Source organism: Lissotriton helveticus, chromosome 7 (assembly GCF_964261635.1).
Source record: "Lissotriton helveticus chromosome 7, aLisHel1.1, whole genome shotgun sequence".
NCBI lineage: Eukaryota > Metazoa > Chordata > Amphibia > Caudata > Salamandridae > Lissotriton > Lissotriton helveticus.
This window is the reverse complement of record NC_136068.1, coordinates 623187119-623206016: the sequence shown is the minus strand read 5'-3', so window position 1 is coordinate 623206016 and position 18898 is coordinate 623187119. Positions and strand designations below refer to the sequence as shown.

Below are 18898 nucleotides of genomic sequence, written 5' to 3'. Positions count from 1 at the left end.
AAACAACCTCTTTTTTGAGCAAGTAGCACAGGCTCTAAAAAGTGCTTTCTTCTCTTTGACAGACATGACGAAAAAACAGGCAAAAGGTTGTAGAAATATACTCAGAAGTGAAGAAAATTGAGCAGGGCTCAATGGAGACTCCTTTGCACAACGTGCGGTAGAAAATCTGAGGCTCTCTCAGGAAGGTTCTATGGGGTGAGGCTGCTCTGATTGGCTATTGCAAGAATTTGGTCTCTTTTACAAAAAGAGGTGGATAAGCTACAAAATGAGATGAGGCCTAGGCCTATTTTTTCACTTTGTGCTTACTACTATGGTATTTTTTATTTTACCGAGGCTCCCATTCCGACGACGGGGAATGATACAAAGCATGGGAATCTTTGAAAGTTCCAATACTGGGGCAATCAGAAACTATTAGGCCTAGGGAGATTGAACTTTTATACTCCGATTGAGAATAATCCAAACTTACCTGAAATTGTTAACGATGGCTATATGCAAGCTTGGTACTCTGCAGGTATAGATAAATTGGGTACTTGTTTTTCTCCCGTAGGCCTGGTCTCATTTGACAAGCTAAAAGCAAGGTTCCACAATAGCAACAAGGAGTTTTTTTTAAGTACCTACAAGTCAGAGATTACCTTCAGAAGAAAGTGGGTGGGCAGCCGGTTATAGGAAAAAAGTTTTGGTTGACAATTTGATAACAGAATTCAATCCACATTGGGAAGATTTATCAGTCACTGAACAATGAAATGAAAGACAATATGGATAAACAGTGAGTTAAGTGGCAGAACAAGCTGACAGTCTCTTAAAATGATTTTGTAAAGGCCCTTAGCCAATCCCAAACCGTTTTAATGTCGGCAAACATACAAGTCCAGTTTTTTAAAACTAGTTTTATGCTGTACTATACACCAGCAAGAATCGCAAAGTGGGGCTCAGGCCGGGAACCAATTGTCTGCTGTGTTCCACTTACTGTGCTGATATCGTTCATATGTTCACATCTTGTCCATCTTTAGAATCAATCAAAAATGAAATACAAAATGTTCGTTATCAAATTGGATACTAAAGTATCACTGACTCCAAAATTAATTCTGTTAGGGGCCTAGGAAGAGAAACAGACACCTGGCACGCACTATTTCCTTGCCGTATCTATGACAATTTTTGGACTTTTAATTTCTTCAGCGTGGCTAGAACCGCAGCCCCTCAGTTTCAACATTGGCTTGCCCGCCTATTAGCCGTATATAAAGAAGGTGATCTATTGTAGGAAAGGCTTTAAGGCTAAAAAAATAAGCATTTGCAATGCAATAGGTCTCGCTTTTGTGAGTGTTTAAGTTATTAGCATTGTAAATGACAATGCCTTTTAATTATGTTTTAAAAACCAAAACATAAATAAAAGGCATTGTCATTTACAATGCCAATAGCTCAAACTCGCGTAAATGCGAGACCTATTGCATTGTAAATGCTTGTTTGTTTTGCTATTTCTCACTTGCTCAGCAGCGTGCTCCACTGCCACACTACATATCTAATTTTGTTTAATATATTTGTTATTGTAATTTTATACTCTTGACAATTTACACCATTACATTTGGGGATTCCTAAACAATAACATTTCTTAATTTCATTTGTGGGATATATTGCTTTCAAATCAGGTTTGTGTTTCGAACACTCCAGCATTTACCAAAATCTTAATTTGCTTTTAGATGTGGGATTGCCAAACTATGTATCTGAGGGCCCTCCTATAAACAGACCGTCTTCTGTGTCACCCTTTCACAGCCTTAGCTGCACAATCAGCTTTCAGTGCAAAGCAGCTCAGTTGCAAACGTGTATTGTGAAGCAGCAGAATGCACGCCCAGTGGAAAATACTAACTGGGATTTAAACTGGAAGTGGAGATTGATGTCTCTGCTGTCAGGGCCGGTTTGTTTTGGGTCACTGCACTGTGGAATGTGCCACACTGTCTGATCAGGGCTTATCTGCCATTATGAGGACTGCTACGTGATGCCAAGTTCCAGTCCGGTTGATCCACTTGACAACCTGGTGTATTCTGGGATGTGTAGTTTTGTTGAACTAATTTGGGCTAAAGTACCTGATGAAAATTATTTTTAAAAGGAACGCCCTGTTACATTCTGTGATCTGTTAACCCTAATCATGGACAGTCGTCTAGGAGAGCGGTTCTTAAGCTGTGTTCCGCGGTCACTCGTACGTACAGGACCTGCAACTGTTTGTAAAATTACATAACATTAGCAGTTTTATAAAGTACATGTACATAAAGCAAAATGGTGTCTTAAAACGGTTCGTGTATGTGAAGCAATTTGAAATTGGAAGCTAAAAATTAAGTTTGTGTCTTTATGTTTATTTGTGTGAACAGCGCAAAACAGCAAATGGAGTCTATTATGAACTTGAGGATGATTGAATTTTACAAACCTTTCTCTTCATTATTATTTTTGCCAGTCGCAGGGCAGTTTTACCATGCATTGCCAGAGCTCCCTTGTCAGGAATAGAAAAATTCTGAAAAGACTATATACAGATAATTGTACCCTTTTGAGAGAACACCCACCCTCCCCCACTTCGCCTTAGAGTCAAACAAATTATTTGGAAAAATAAAGCACAGAAAATAATTGATAGAAAAAAAATCATAAGGCCTGATGCATAGGAGTCGGGGCTGCAGAGACAGCGATTTACACTTGAGCGTGCACACATGATTTCCTTGAAGTTGGGTCCCTTTGGGAATTCTCAGAGAATTCCAGGAGTGTTCCTGGGCAGCTAGTAGTGTCAAAGCTTCCCAGGAGCATTGCCATGTTGTCTGGGTCTTCCACAAATCTGCGTGTCAATTCACAAATGCAAGTTCACGTTTGTAAATCATGGACATACATTTACACTCACAAACAATGGCATTTGTGTACCAAGTGCACAAAGCTAGCTTCCCATTCCGGCGTGAAACTTGCAGTGAAGGAGACCTGAGCTGAGAGCGAGTTTGCATAGTCCAGAGTTGTAAGGAAGGCCTCTTGCAGAAACCAACCTGCTACTGAACTGGCCCAAAGTAAAACCTTGTCTACCCATTGAAAAGCATCGGTTTGCATGGCGGTTAATCTGGTGAGGCAGCAGAAGGAATTAGTTACTTACCTGTACACTATAGTTCTCCAGTATTATCTTTCATAGATTCATATGCTTGTATCTTCCCCGTCGTCATGGTGGGAGTCTCATGGTAACAGAATGACCAAAGCAGTATCATAGAGAAGAAAAAACTGCATAGAAAAGCCCCTAGGGACTGTAGTGTTTGGTAACCAGACCTCCTCATTGTTTGGTCCAAAAGTCAGCCAATCAGCATAGCTGCCCTGCCCTCACACTCCCCAGCAGAAGCTTCCTGCCTCAGATTTCCGGCCCCAAGTGAGAGACCTGGATAAATACCGAGACAATAAGTTCTGCCTGAGAAACGGGGAGGTGGGCGGGCGCATGTGAATCTATGAAAGATATTACTGGAGAACTATAGTGTACAGGTAAGTAACTAATTCCTTCTCCAGTATTACATCTTTCATAGATTCACATGCTTGTATCAGATTAGTAAGTAGTACCCACAAAGCCTGCAGCGTTTCCAGGATAGAACCCAGAAGGAAGTTCTGCAGCTGAAATATCGTTAGAACATGATCTGAAAATATACAGGGCAGATAAGAATAGAAAACCATGTATAACAGAATCAGATTCTTCATATAGATAAATAAATATGTATATACATACACACATTGCATAGAGTATTAACAGAGAAATACAAAATACCTTATTGAAACAGACGTTTCAGAACAGCTTGTCCCACTGCCGTGTCCTCTTTCCACGCAGTGTCAAGACAGTAGTGCTTGGTAAATGAATGCACACTCTTCCAAGACGCTGCTCTGCAGATGTCAGGTAGAGACACTCCTGCAAATAAGGCTATCGATGTCGCCATCTTTCTTGTGGAATGAGCAGTCACACTGGAATGAAGCAGCTTTCCAGCTTTCTCATGACACTTAATGATAGCCGATGATATCCATCTGGCGATACTCAGTCGTGACAGAGGTAGCCCTTTCCTCTGACCTTCAAATGCAATGAATAGCTGTTTAGATTTGCGGAATGTTCTTGTTCGTTCGATGTAGAATTTCAAACATCTAGCGATGTCCAAAGAATGTAGAGCTCTTTCTGCTTCAGATGAGGGATTGTTGAAGAAGGTAGGCAAAATAATTGGCTAATTCAGGTGAAAAGAAGTAGGGACCTTGGGTATAAACTTAGGATTTGTCCGTAGTATAACCCTGTCCTGACAAAATTGCAGAAAAGGCTCTTCCACCGAAAAGGCTTGTATTTCGCCAACTCTCCTCGCCGAGGTCAGAGCTAGCAGCAGGGCTGTCTTCCAAGAAAGGAATTGTAAGTCCGTCTTGTGTATAGGCTCAAATGGTGGCCTCATAAGCTGCGTCAAGACTGTATTGAGATGCCAGGGTACTGGCGGTCGTAGAATGGGTGGAAAAGCTCTAAAGAGCCCTTTAACAAACTCTTTTATCAGCCTGTGGGACCAGAGAGACGGCTCGTCTGGCGTTCTCCTAAATCTTGAAATCGCCGCCAAATGCACCTTCAGCGAGGCATGAGACAGACCTGCTTTTGATAACGACAACAGGTATGGCAGAATACCTTCTGGGGGTACCGTCAATGGATGTAGACTTTGACTAGTACACCAGTGACAGAAGCGTGTTCATTTGGCTGTGTATGTCTTGTTGGTTGACATAGTTCTGGATTGTGAAAGTATTTGTCGGCAGTCTTGTGGAATACTCATGGCTTGAAATTCCCGCTCATGAGGTTCCATGCGGATAATTTTAACGATGGTAGGTCCGGATGCAGAATTTGTCCGTTGCTCATTGATATGAGGCTCTGGAATGTTGGGAATTGCACCTTGTTGCCTTTCGACATCTGCAGCAGATCTGAAAACCATGCCTGCCTCGGCCAAGCTGGTGCTATCAGAATGACATGACATGGTTCTGATCTCATTTTGCGAATCACTCGTGGAATTAAAGGAATTGGTGGGAACGCGTAAGCGAACATTCCCGTCCAGTCCATGTGAAATGCATCTCCCTTGGAATCCCGCTGAGGGTACCTGGGCGCAAACTGATCGCATTTCGCATTGTCTCGGGTTGCGAACAAGTCGAACGTTGGTGTGCCCCATCTTTGGAATACTCTGTTAAGTTGAGTGTCGTTCAGTTCCCACTCGTGCAGCACACTTGTCGTGCGACTCAGGACGTCTGCTCTTGTGTTGAGGATGCCTTGTATATGCTGCACCCGAATAGAAATGTTGTTTTATCAGCCATTTCCAAATTCTTTGCGCCAGGGCAGAAAGAGGTTTGGATCTTGTTCCTCCTTGCTTCAGAAGACAAAACATAGTCGTGGTGCTGTCCGTCTGAATGAGCACCGACGAGTTCTGTATTCTGGGAAGGAAAGCTTGGAGCCCCAGAAAAACCGCTTTGAGCTCCAACAGATTTATGTGAAGCTGTGCTTCCCACTCGGACCAGTGGCCCCTTGATCTCCAGCTCCTGGAGGTGCGCGCCCCATCATTGCAACGAAGCGTCCGTCGTCATCACATATTCGTGAGTTTGAGGTACAAAGATGAGACCCTGATTCAAGTTCTTCTGAACCTTCCACCATGACATGGCCACCTTCATACGTTGAGTGATGGTAATCCGATCTTCGAAGGTTCCTTTGGACTGGACCCACTGCTCGTCTAGATGTTCCTGCAAGGGTCTCATTCGAAGACGGCAGTTTGGAATCAGTGGGATGCAAGAGGACATCATCCCCAACAAGGATTTGTACATCCGCACAGAAGTGAACCTTTTTGTTTGAAGGGATGTTGCAAGGCTTATTATTTTTCTCATCCTTTCCTCGGATGGGTATGCTTTCGTTTCCTTGGTGCATATCCATGCCCCAAGGAATTGAATGCCCTGGGCTGGAATCAATGAAGACTTTTCCAAGTTGGTTCTTAGTCCTAACCGATGGAAAAGGCGGATGCAGCACTGAAGGGATCCTCTGGCTCTTGTGAATGATGGCCCTGTCACCAGCCAATCGTCGAGATATGGGTAAATGCAATGCCCCTTCAACCTTAAGTGGGCCGCCACCGGGGCCATGCATTTGGTAAACACCCTCGGGGCCGATTTGAGGCCAAAAGGTAACACCTTGAATTGGAAATGGCGACTCTCCACAGCGAACCTTAAGAACTTCCTGTGCCTCCGATGAATTGGGATATGGAAGTATGCATCCATGAGATCCAGTGACGCCATGTAGTCTTTCTCTTTTAACATTAGAAGGATCTCTTGCAAGGAAAGCATTCGGAAGGGAATTTTCTCTATGTATTGATTCAGATCTCTCAAATCCAGTACCTGTCTCCACTTCAGAGATTGTTTCTTTTTGATGAGGAAGAAATGCGAATAGAAGCCTTTCCCTCAGTGTTGTTGAGGTACTTCCTCTATAGCCCCCTTCTGCAATAGTGAAAGGACTTCCGTTTGCAGATCTTGACGATGTTGGTGATGCCTGAGCACCGGGGGGTGATCTGGTGGCATTTCCACAAACTCCAGGGTATGGCCTCTGCTTATTACGTCCAAAACCCATTTGTCTGATGTTATGGATATCCAGTTGTTGAAGTATTGAGACAGATAGTGGTCGTTTTCCGGGATCTGCTGTGTGGGGAGCGCCTGCCTGAAATCATTGTCGTTTGTTAGACTGTTGATTCCTCCCTCTATTGGAGGACTTGCCCCTAGACTGCTGTTGGTAAGAGGAGTTGAAGGTCCTGTACTGATTGCCTGTATTGTATTGCCTACATCCTTGTTTGTTATAAGGTTGATATCTGTTGGTCTGAAATGAAGACCTCTGATTAAATTGACCCCTTGCACCTCTTACTAAAGGACTGGAACCGTCCTTGCTGAAGGGATCCCAGCGCTCTAGCTGTATCCGTGTCTGATTTAATACCCTGCAACGCCTCGTCGACATGCTTTCCAAATAGATTTTCGCCGTCAAAAGGCATTTCTACAATCTTTGCTTGCACCTCCAGACGAAAAGATGTTGCCTTTAGCCAACCCTGTCTCCGGAGCGAAACTGCTCCTGCCATCTGCCTGAACGCTATAGAGGATACATCCATGGCAATGTCAATAGATTCTGATGATGACTTTGCCCCGTCTCGAAGGATAGCCGCTGCCTCTTCTTTCTTATCCTCCGGCAGTGCAGACAGAATGGGTGCCAAATCACACCACATTTGACTATTAAAACGGCTAATAAGGGCCATAGCATTGGCTGCTTTAATCGTAGAGGCTGCCATGACCGCAAACCTCTTACCGGCTCCATCCATCCTCCGTCCTTCCTTCCTTATCTGGCGGCACCAATGAAGTAGCAACTGGATTCTTTGAGTGCCTCTGCGCCGCCTGCGTCACCACCGACTCCGGTCTCGGGTGTCCTATAAGACAGGCCGCAGCAGACTCTGGTGCTCTATATTTCTTTTCGATTCTAGGAACCGAAACCGCGATGGAAGCGGGTGTCTTTAAAATTTTCAGGCTTTCTTCCCAAACGTGAGGGATAATCGGAATTGAGCGAGCAGATTTCCTGGCATCATCTTTAAAATCATATAAGAAACATTCCGTTTCTTTAACCTCCATATCCAAATCAAACCTTTTAGCCGCTTTTTCCATAATGTCATGGAAACCTCCAATGTCCTGAGGAGGGGAAGTGGTTGGCGGCGGAATAGGTGAAGGAGCCGACGGCAAAATGTACTCATTCCATTCCTGTCCAGTAGAATCTTGTACAAGCTCACCTTCCTCAGGCTGATCATCATCCTCAGACTCCGTCAGATCATCCCGGATTGTTATCACTGGTGGTGACCTTACCACCTGCTCCAGAGGAGTAGATTGGTTCTTCGGAGGTTGCGATGTAACCACCGGCGTAGATGACTGAGGCGCATTTGCCACCGGAAAACGACGATAATAGTCATTAATCATGAACCTCAGGTCAGAGACAAGAGAAGTAGGTATGGAGACAGACTCTTCTCGCGACTCCTCTCGCGACTCTTCTTGCTGCTCGTCCTTATCATTATAATTACATGTATCCTGGAAAGATTCATATCTCGTAGATTGAGCTCTCTCCTTGAAGGAAAACACCTCTTCCTCGTCTGTGTCCTGGCTCTTTATTTTGAGTTGTGAGGGGCTATAGGCCGCACCTGACGACTCCTCTCCTTCTGAATCCTGTTCCAGTAAAGAAGATGGTGGTAGAGGCGAAATCTGCGTCCACGTCGTGAATTCTGCAGATTTGCTTATAGTCGCCGAGCCCCTTGATGACTGAAAAGATCGAATAGAGATCATAGTCTTCGACTGTGGCGATTTAAAAGCCTTTGCCGTTGAAATTACAGTCGTCGTCGACGGTGTCGACGACATAGCCATCGTCGACGGAGCCGTCGTCACCAAAGTTATCGTCGACGAGACCGCCGTCGACGGTGTCTCCGTCGACGTCTTCGTCGCCGAGCCTTTCGTCGTCGACGGTTTCTTCATCGACGGGATGGTCATACTCGTCGACGTGGTCGATGCCTTAAAGCCTGTCGTCGACGGAGCCGCCGTCGTCGAAACAGTCGTCGACGGTGAAGTCGTCGACGGGGCTGAAGACTTTACCACAGATTTTGCAGCAGAAATGGAGAGGGAGGGCAGGAGGGAGAGGGAGGGCAGGAGGGAGAGGGAGGGCAGGAGGGAGAGTGAGGGCAGGTAGGAGAGGGAGGGCAGGAGGGAGAGAGAGATGGAGAGGGAGGGCAGGAGGGAGAGGGAGGGCAGGAGAGAGAGATGGAGAGGGAGGGCAGGAGGGAGAGGGATGGCAGGAGGGAGAGGGAGGACAATCCTCACAAAGGGGTTCCGGCTGCACAAAGCACACGCACACCGTGTTGCTGATCCTTACTTGGACTCCAGGTGCCCCCGATCACATGGCACGCCTTACAGGGTCTCAGAATGCAACAAACACGCACACACAGCGCCGCTGAGACTCTCATGGAAACTTTTGTGTTCCTGTGTTTCCGAACCAGGGAGCCAGCTCACCTCGGGCCCTTGGGGATAAGGTACTTCAGGACACAGCAAAGTCCTTTCAAGCAGGGGGACACAACACACAGCAAAGTACCTTTAGCCTTTCCTTGGTTAAAGCAGCAAACTGCAGGCCAGCCCCAGAACACACAGCAAGGATCAGTCCTATCCTTCAGTCTCTTCAGTTGGTTCTTCCTTGGCAAAGGTCCTCTTGACCACGAAGTAGCTCCAGTCTTGTTCACACTTGATCAAGCCATTCTCCAAAGTTCAGGGGCTTCAGCTATCATAGTTACACCCCTCAGTGGCTTTGAAGTCGTTGTGTTTCAGGGAGCACCGACTCCTGCTCAAACCAGTTCTGGGTGCCTCCATGCCAGTGACACCTTTCTTCCTTTGATTAGTGGGGGGTCTGGATTCTCAATCACTCAGCAGGAGATGGGACAATTGTTTTATAGCAGCAACTCAGGCCTCCTCACCTCTAGGGGCTTTTTCCACCCCCTACACTCCTGTTGCAGTCTCACCTCCTTCCTTGGGTCAAGACATTCCCAAGATCCTGTCGCTTTCAAATCCAGTCAATCCACAGTCAGGCAGAGACACACAGAAATATCAGAGCACAAAGACTCAGCCACTTCTAAAAGAGTGGCTTCTAAACACACAGTGCAGAAACCACCTCCATAAAAAGATGTGTTATTACACTGTGAGTTCAGGAATACTAAACTTCACCTTTCCATCTTAAGCTTTTAGGAAGATAGGCTGGAAAACATATTACACAGCCTCTCCATTCTGTCCTATGGGCAATATTGCCTTTCAACAGTGAAAAACAAAATGGAGATGAATTCACTGTCAGGACATGGCACACACCTTAGTACATGTCCTACCTTTCACATGCACTGCACCCTGCCCAAGGGGGTACCCTAGACCTACCATAGGGGTGTCTGATGTGCATAGAAAGGGAAGGATAAGGTCTGGCAAGTGAGTGCACTTTCCAGAACAACATGCCAGTTTAACAAACTACGCGCAGGTCCTGCAATGGGAGGTCGGAGTTCCTTTTTTAAGGCTACTCCTGTGGGTGGCACAAATAGTGCTGCAGGCCCACTAGTAGCAGTTGCATTACCAGCCATGGCACACACAGTGCACTTTACTAGGGACTTTACTTAGTAAGGCAAACATACCAATCCTGGACAACCAATTACCATTATACTTTATACAGGGAGCACTTGCACTTTGGCACTGTTTAGCGGGGCAAAGTGTCCAAAGCATCTAAGTTGGCAACACCATGTCAGAAAAAAGATCTAGGGGAAAAGCTAAACATTTAGGGACTTTAGCCAAAAAGTGCCATGTCCTACAATTACATTGACCAGGATAGCGCACAGTTTACTTCTACTTTTGCCCAGAAACAAGGTCCACTTTGGGGAGAAGAGCTCAGTGGGATTATCCAGCACACACAAAAGAGAATTTTTATAAATGTTTCACATTATATCAGAACACGCAGTGTCACCCTCCCTTGTACACTCCCTTACTCCCAATCGTCCCACATGATGTACCTTTTCTCTGTTGGTGTTCTGTAGTTCTTATTTGTGTAAATTTCCTCCAAGCTGAATTCAGTTTTGTTCAATCTGAAAGAGAAAAAACAGTTTACAGTGTCAGAAATTTTTACGGCTCTCTGACCCCCTATGAAAACCTCCTTACAGGTCCTCCATGTGCCCCAAGGTGCATATTCAAATAGACACTGTCCTAGGTCTTTGAGTCACTCATCTGTGAATGGCAAGTTACTTCACAAACATTAGCAGTTCCATGGATATGAGCTGAAGGATACCAACGGAGATTGCTTCCTCAAAGTTTAGTGTGAGGAAGGATCAGGACACAGTGGGTCTGGGGGTAAGAGGGGGTTGGGGGGGACAGAGAGTGCCGGAAGTGTGGAGGAATCTGACACTTTTACCTTGTGGTTGGGTGTGAGGTAGGGCAGTGATGAGCTTAACGTGCAGGAAATAATGTACACTGTTCCATTGGAAGAGAAAACATTTTCATGGGAAAAGACAGAGGCTCAGTTAGGTTCTCATATACTGGACTGGGAAGGTCTTAGGACTACTATGGGTGATATATGCTACACTTACCTGTAAGAGGCTAATGAGGGCAACAAAAGAAAGGGAAACAATTGAGAGATTATAACTATGAAAGCTTCCTTGAAACAACATACATTTTTTTAATAAATCTTTTTATTAACTTTGCTCATATTCTTATTCAGTATACAGCTGTGTGCATGACACAATCAATCTTGACAGTACAATGGTTCGACAACACTTAAACCCCTTCCCCACCCTGTATGGCTCGATACCTCCGCCAAGGCCCCCATATCTTCTTCCACTTCTTTACGCAGACCCTGAACTTGTATATCGTTTCCTCTGCCTTCTGACACCAGTCCAGGACCCGGATCCATTGATCCCATTGCGGGGGCCTGCCCCCCCGCCCCCCTAAGCAACTGGCAATATTAAGTTTCGCCACCCCGGCTGCCATGGCCAACCAAATCTCGTAACTGGACCTTTAATCATAAGTAAAAACCACCTAGGCTCCACCGCGACCCCACCACAGTTGCCATCGCGTGCGCTACTTTTGTCCAGAAGGGTACTATGTTCGGGCATTCCCAGAGGATATGGTAGAATGTCCCCTCCCCCCGACATCCCCTCACACATAGCGGGGAGAGACTCCTGCCCCATGAGAACAGGTGTGTTCGCGGGTAGTACACCCGGTGTAAAATTTTAAATTGTACGAGGCGGAAGCTTATGCGGATTGCAATTTCGCTGGGGCTTTGCAGGGCATCCTGCCATCTTCCTCCTCCAAATCGCCAAGCTCTACCTCCCACCTCTCCCGCAGAGACACCAATGGGTCAGGCATATTATTAATGAGCTTACGGTATACAGTGGACGTCAGTTTTTCGAGAATCGGATCAAGGAGGAGCCCGTCTTCCAAAGGAGAGTATTCTGGGATAGAGGTGTCAGAGTATCTGAGAGCGCAGGGCGTGTGTGAGGGGCAGATAGTGGTTTTGTTGGGAGTCGGGTACCTGGTATTCTTTTTTAAGGTATTCAAAGGATCTAGGGGCATCCCCTTTCCATACGTCACCCAGATATTCGATCCCAATTAGTTTCCATCCCCTGAAGCCTGTTAGCCTCTTTACCTCCGTTAGATGGTCCCCAAGCCATAGCGGGGTCCTGCATGTTAGGGTGCCTGCCCACCCCAGAAATGTATTGACCTCCTGCCAACAGTGGAGTACAACCCCCGTGTGTGAGGGTAGATCCCCTGGCAACTTCCGCGAGTATAGGAACGGCTCACAGTTGCCTCCCGGCATAACATATCTATTGACTCTGTAGGCTGGTTCCGAATCCGGCGCGTAAACCCAATCGTTGACCACTAGCAGCTGGGAAGCCCAGTAGTACAATTAGACATCCGGGAGGGCCAGCCCCGTCATACACTCCTCTTGTGAGTTTTCGCATCGCTATCCTTGGGTTCCCCCCCCCTCCCATAGCAACGTTCGCACTGCTTGGGATATACGCCTGAACACCACGCCTGGAACCGGGTACGGCGTATTTTTTAAGATATATAGGAGTCTCGGCAATGCCAACATGTAAAATAATGCAGCACGCCCCATTAGGGAGAGTGGCAAGGACCTCCAGTGGGTCACGTCCGATGCCAGCCACGCCAGATGGGGCTCAAGATTTTTTGTAAAGAACTCCGCCCTGTTCCTGGTGACGTACACCCCGAGGTACCTGAATCCATCTGCCGCTATCGAGGCCGAACAGCACCTCGGGATCCTTGGTGGTGGGCCCAAGAGTGGATAAATGAGGGATTTGGCCTAATTGATGGTATAGCCAGAGTAGCTCCCAAACAATTCAAAGAGGTGAAGCGCCTGCGCTATAGAGTGGAAGGGTCTGGCCATGTAGAGGACAATATCGTCTGCGTATAAAGATATACGCTGCTCCCGCTCATCATTGAGCGCCAGGCCCCAGAAAGACCTATCCCTCCTAATCCAGTGCCCCAGCCGCTCAAGGGCCAGGGCAAAAAGAAGAGGAGACAGGGGACACCCATGTCTAGTTACCCTGCACAGGGGAAATGCTCGGGACATCGATCAATTAACTCTCACCCTCGCCACCGGCTGTTTATACAGCAGTCGCACCCAGCTACAGAAAACCGGGCCGAAGCCCAGTCTCTGGAGAACCATGAACAAGTATGGGCATTCGATGCTATCAAAGGCCATTGAGGCGTCCAGCGCCATCAAGGACGTTTGAGTGCTACCCACATCCTCCGTCATGTAAAGGACCCGGTATAACCATCGCAGGTTGTGCCGAGTACTCCTATGGGGCATGAAACCAGACTGATCGACGTGGATCAAGTCTGGTAGAACCGACATCAGTCTCGTCGCCAAGGCTTTGGCCAAAACCTTGGCCTCCACGCTAAGCAACGAGATAAGCCAGTAAGGCGAACATTGGTCAGCCAGTTTCCCCAGCCTTGTGGATGACCACTATCGTAGCTTTTCGCTGATCAGGTGGGAGTCTCCCCACTTCCTGTGCCTCGAGGAACATCTGTCGTAAAGGGTCAATGACAACGCTGGCCTGCCTCTTATATATTTCCACTGGGAGCCCGTTTGGACCCTGCGCTTTCCCGCCCTGGAGAGAGTTGAGGGCCTCTCCCAGTTCCAACCCCGTCAGGTTAGCCTCAAGACGGTCTGTTTGTTCCTGAGACAGTGTTGTCAACGCGAAGTCGAGTAGGAACTCCTAGCAATCCTGCTCTGTCCTTGTGCAGACCAGTGTGTAGACCTTGTCATAGTAGGACGCAAAGGCCTCCGCTATGTCAATGCCGGTAGACACCAAGGACCCTCACCTCCGCCACCTAGGATTGCTCTCTATCCCGGCATTCGAGCCACGCCAGCAGTTTCATACACTTGTCCCCCGCATCATATATCCGATGTTGCGTGGCAAGGGAGTAGGCACGGGCCTCACCCTCCGTGAGCGACCAAAGTTCCTTTTGCTTGAGGGCAAGATTGTGGCAATGGTCCAGCGAGGGTGTGTCGCTGGCCCGCCACTCCAAATCCTCAATTTCCCTTTCCAATTGCCGAATCTGTAACAAATCCTCCTTCTACTGGGCTCCAATCAGCGCTTGGGCCTGGCCTCTCAGGACCGTTTTATAAGCTTCCCACAAGGTTAGCTGGGAGTCGACCAAGCCCTGGTTCTCAGCGAAGTATTGTTGTGAACACTCCCTTAGCTTGCCAGGTATGGAGTCGTCTTTAAGACGCCAAGGATCTATCCTAGGGAAGGCCGCCCTGGCAGTTGTCGCCCCTTTGAGCACCACACCCACTGGGGAGTGGTCGGAGATTCCCTGGGCCATAATGCAGGGTTCCGCAAAGTCCCCCAACTGGTCACCCCGTGTAAAAATGTGATCTAATCTGGAGAAGGACCCATGTCTGACAGAGTGAAATGTGTAGTGCCTTTGGGAGGGGTAGTGTGTGCGCCGTATATCACTAGGACCCATGGCTGTAACAAAGTCCCGTAACCCATTTCACCCTAATTACCCTGTCTCGCCCCTGAGCGATAGAATTCGGCATCCATGACCGCATTTGTGTCTTCCCCCCAGTACAAGCGTTCCCTGGGGAAGATCCGTCAAGTGGATACCTAGTTTTTTAAGTGTCGGGGCATGCAGGCCGGGTGGGATAGAACACGAGCTAAGAACTATTGTTTGCCCCTCCCATCTGGCTACCAAAGACGCCAAACACCCAGAGTCCTCCGTCCATGTGCCCGTGATTACCGTAGGTAGGTTCTTGCGGACTAGAATCCCCACTCCCCTGGATCCAGATGTGAACCCTGAGTGGGCCACCATCTTGTAGGCAAATCGGTCTAAAGCCTTGCACCTGTTCCCACGAAGATGCGTCTCCTATAGGAGCACTACGTCTGGGGAGTGGCGCTTCACGTGCTGCAGAACTAGTGTTCTCTTGACCTTATTGCCCAAACCACCATTGACGTTCCACGTCCAAATCTTTGTGTGTGCCTGGTCAACCATTCCCTTACATAGTCCCACAATACCACGGATCTTTCCCCATCCTTTGCATATCCCCCCAGATGAAACAACCATATAGTTGAATTTGAGTCGCCATGAGCCAAACAAACTTCCCCTCAAACCAATCCCCCCTCCCCCATCCAATCCCCCCCTCCCTGCTAAGTGGGCCCCCAACAACCCACCAATCAAACTCGCAGAGTGCCTGTCGCCCCATCATCCCCATGTCACCCAAGCGAGGGAACATAAGCCTGCAATCCGCAGAAAGACACACCCGATTGCTGGAGTGCACAACCCATGGACAGCACAAATTAAAGGACCCCACCTCCCCACCCCAGACCCACCACCCCCAGCACCGAAAGCAACTGCTGAAACATTATACCTTCACAAGTGGTAAGGTAACTATGAGGCCCCGACTGAGCCACGGTGGAGATGACCACAGTCTCGGAGCGTCTTACCCGGCACCCCCGGAAATACCAGGACCCAGGAAGCTTGCCCCCCCTCCGGGGGAAACACCACATGTAACCCTTACTGATACAGTTAGTTAATTGAAGTCTGCTTCCTCTCTCGGGTCTCTCGTGGTGGCGTGTGAGCGTCCTGGCCAATGCGATTATGGGTTGATCGTTGCGGTCCACTCTGACGGCCCACTGTCCGCCAGCCCTCCATCCAGTCGTTAGCCTCTGCTGGGGAGTCAAAGAAGTAAGCCTTCTCGCCAACAAGGATCTCTTGACCCCTTCTAAGGATCTGCGCAGTCGTTGGACATGCAGCATGAAGTCCGGGAAGAAGCGAATAGTGGTGTTTTCAAGGTGCAAATCACCGGACACTCACGATGCCTGAAGGATAGCGTCCAGATCCCTATAGTTCAGGATCCGGGCAATGATAGTACGCGGAGGAGCCCCAGGCTTGGGCATCCCTCCCAACGCGCGGTGTGCCCTTTCCACCGAGAAAAAGAAAGACGTTTCGGCTTCAGATGGTTATGGATCAGGTCCTCCACGAAGCAGTCCACGGCGGGCCCCCCACGATGCGGATATTGTTGCGTCGTGCCCGACCTTCTTGATCCTCCAGGCGAGCCACAATGTCCGTTTGATTTTTGGTGAGTTTGGCAACTTGCTCCTCGAGTCTCTTTGTTTTGGACTGTAGGCTCCCAATACCGCTTTCCGCCTCTGCACCTTGTCTGACATTTTCTTGAAATCTGTGAAAAGAAGGTTGACTTCCTCAGTGAGAGTCCAACTAGGGCTTCATATTGTCACGCATTTCCTTTATAGCCTTCATAATGTCCTTAAGCGAGGGGTCAGACCCGTCATCATCTGCCCCGCTTTGCTGGCTCCCTCCGTGGTGGCCCTCCTCCCTGACCATGGTGACAGTGGATTTATCAATTTGATTTATTTGGCCTTGTGCCGTCATCCTGTTACGTCCCATGACTGAAGCCTTGCCTCAGCAGTCTACTCGGCCCACTGGTCCCCCGGCAAGGAATCCCCGCTGTCGCCCAGACTCCTCTGCCGATCGCGGTGACCGCACGCCTCTTGTTGTGTGAGCAGTAGCCTCTGGTCCCGAGTCTGGCTCCTGGTTCGGATAATAGCCAAGCGGCCCAGTCCCAGCCGCTTTTGTGCCACAGCCGCTGTTCTGGCCTCCCGTTGTCAATGCGGCCATGCACTGAGCCTCATGCCGCAGTTCCTAGCTGGTCCGACATGTGTCAGGATGCACTTTATCCAGGATAGTGTTCAAAACAGGAGACACACAGGCAGGCCCGGACTGGTGAGTCTGGGCACCGGGCAATCCCCCGGTCGGCTGGAGGGGGTGGGGGGCCGGTTTTTGAAAAGGGGGCCGGTTTTGTGGCTGGGGGCCGATTTTCAGTCCGCCCGTCACAGCCTGTGACGGTCGGACTCCCCCGGCCCCAGCCACAACAGCGTGTGTCACTCACGTATGTCCATCATGTCTGAGAGTTCACATCCAGTCAGACTTCCAAATAATTTACAGTTCCCGCCGGCCCCCGTATAATTCTAGGGCCGCCGCCAGCAAGCTTGATAGGCACAACAGCACTGCAGCAAGTGGTGCTGGCAGAATGTGCAACCTAACATAAACAAACGGAACAAACGGAGGAGGAGGTGCCTGTGCGCAGAGCGCGCAGAATTATGCCCTGTCTCCTCCTGTCCCCGCATGCGCATTGGGCATCTAACAGCGCATGACTGACGAGAGGAGCAGAGGTCAGGTGCGCACTTAAAGCGGTCATAATTTTATAGCCAGGCAGTGGCTAGCGCCGCCGACCGACCCCCCTGTGTAGTGTGTCTGCCACAGTCAAGAGTGCCACCCCACCACCAACAGCAGTCAGACAGCAGGCCTGAGTGAGGTGAGTCCGTTTTTCTGCCCCCGCCCCCCCCTCCAAGAAAGAAGCAAGCAGCGCGACGTGACCAGGCCTGGCCCTGCCCTGGTCTGGACCGTCGAGTGGACGTGACTAAGTTATAAACGAGTCTCGGCCCGCGACTGAGGTTATAACTTATCAGGTGGTAGAGGTACAACTGGTCACGCATGTCGTGCTGCTTCAGCTTGCTTCTTAAATTCAATTAGAATGCAATTGTCGTCGTCGTCATTCCCTGGCAGGCAGTCGCACTAGCAGAAAAAATCCCAAACATGCTTGAAGCTGCCTGTGTAAGCATAAAAAAACGGCACTTGAAGCGGCCATAATTTTATTTTACTGGCTACTGGCACAGTGCCTAACGCCGCCTAGCCCGACCCCCCTGTGTCAGCCACAGTGCCACTGCCACCCCACCAACAGCAGTCAGCAGGCCTGAGTGAGGCGAGTCCGTTTTTCTGCCCAGAGGCCCGAGCGAGACTGAAAGAAGCAAGCAGCGAGACGTGACTATGTACCTGATAAGTTATAACCTCTCGGCTCAAGAAGACTAGAGGTTATAACTTATCAGGTACATAGTCACATCGCGCTGCTTGCTTGCTTCTTTCACTTAGAAATGCATGCACTTAGCTGATCATTCCTTTCCTTTTCGCACCAACACACTCGCAGACAAAATCCCACACAAGCTGCCTGGGCTGTAATAAGCATAAAAAAAACGGAAGCACTGCCCGCTGAGAAATCAGGCCTGTGTGAGAAATGCATTCAAACCAGGACACGACCTTGTGGAAATGCACACACACACACGTCTTCCTTTCAACTCCCAAAGCAGGTCCTTTTTAATCAGTGATGATTTCTTGATTAAAACATTAATACAGAATTGCTGGAAAATAGGTTGATGTTCAAACTCCTCTGAAGCGCAGGTAGGGAAAAAATGCAGATACTGACTTCGGTGGCCTGTAGGAGTAATGGGGGGTGTCCTTCTGCCTGGGAGGCAGGGGGGGTGATGTTAACCCCATGTCTCGGCTTTGCAGGGGCTGAATGCAAGTTAGACCCGGGCCACTTTAAACATTGTTTTTTTTGTTTGTCTGTTCATTTTGTTTGTCGTTGTTCCATCTTTAGCTGGAAAATAAGGCCCAGCCGACCTTCGGAGGTTTGTTGATGTCAGTGGTAAATGGATGGGTGAGTGGATGGATGGATGGATGGATGAGTGAAAAGGTGGATGATACGCGAGTTGATGGATGGGTGAACTTATGGGAGGATTGATGAATTTATAAGTGAAAGGATGAATGTATGGATGGATGAGTGAAAGGGTGGATGTACGGCTGGATGAGTGAGTGAAAGGGAGGTTAAATGGACACAAGGGTGAATAGATGAGTGAAGGAGTAAAAGGGTAGATGGATGAGAGAATGGATGGAGGATTGAGTGATAGTGAAAGGGTGGATGGATGAGAGAAAGGATAGATGGATAAGTGAAAGG

The 18898-nt window shown here is 48.5% G+C and overlaps 1 protein-coding gene across 6 annotated transcripts in view; it reads right to left on the bottom strand.

Moving 5' to 3' along the window:
• The window catches only part of PRR14 (proline rich 14), a 489848-nt gene that overhangs the window by 34437 nt on the left and 436513 nt on the right, over positions 1 to 18898 (bottom strand). For all 6 annotated transcript variants that reach the window (XM_078652836.1, XM_078652834.1, XM_078652837.1 and 3 more), the window contains one exon: positions 10581 to 10652. In XM_078652836.1, the coding sequence (XP_078508962.1) occupies positions 10581 to 10652 (72 nt within the window). The remainder of the gene's footprint in view (positions 1 to 10580; positions 10653 to 18898) is intronic.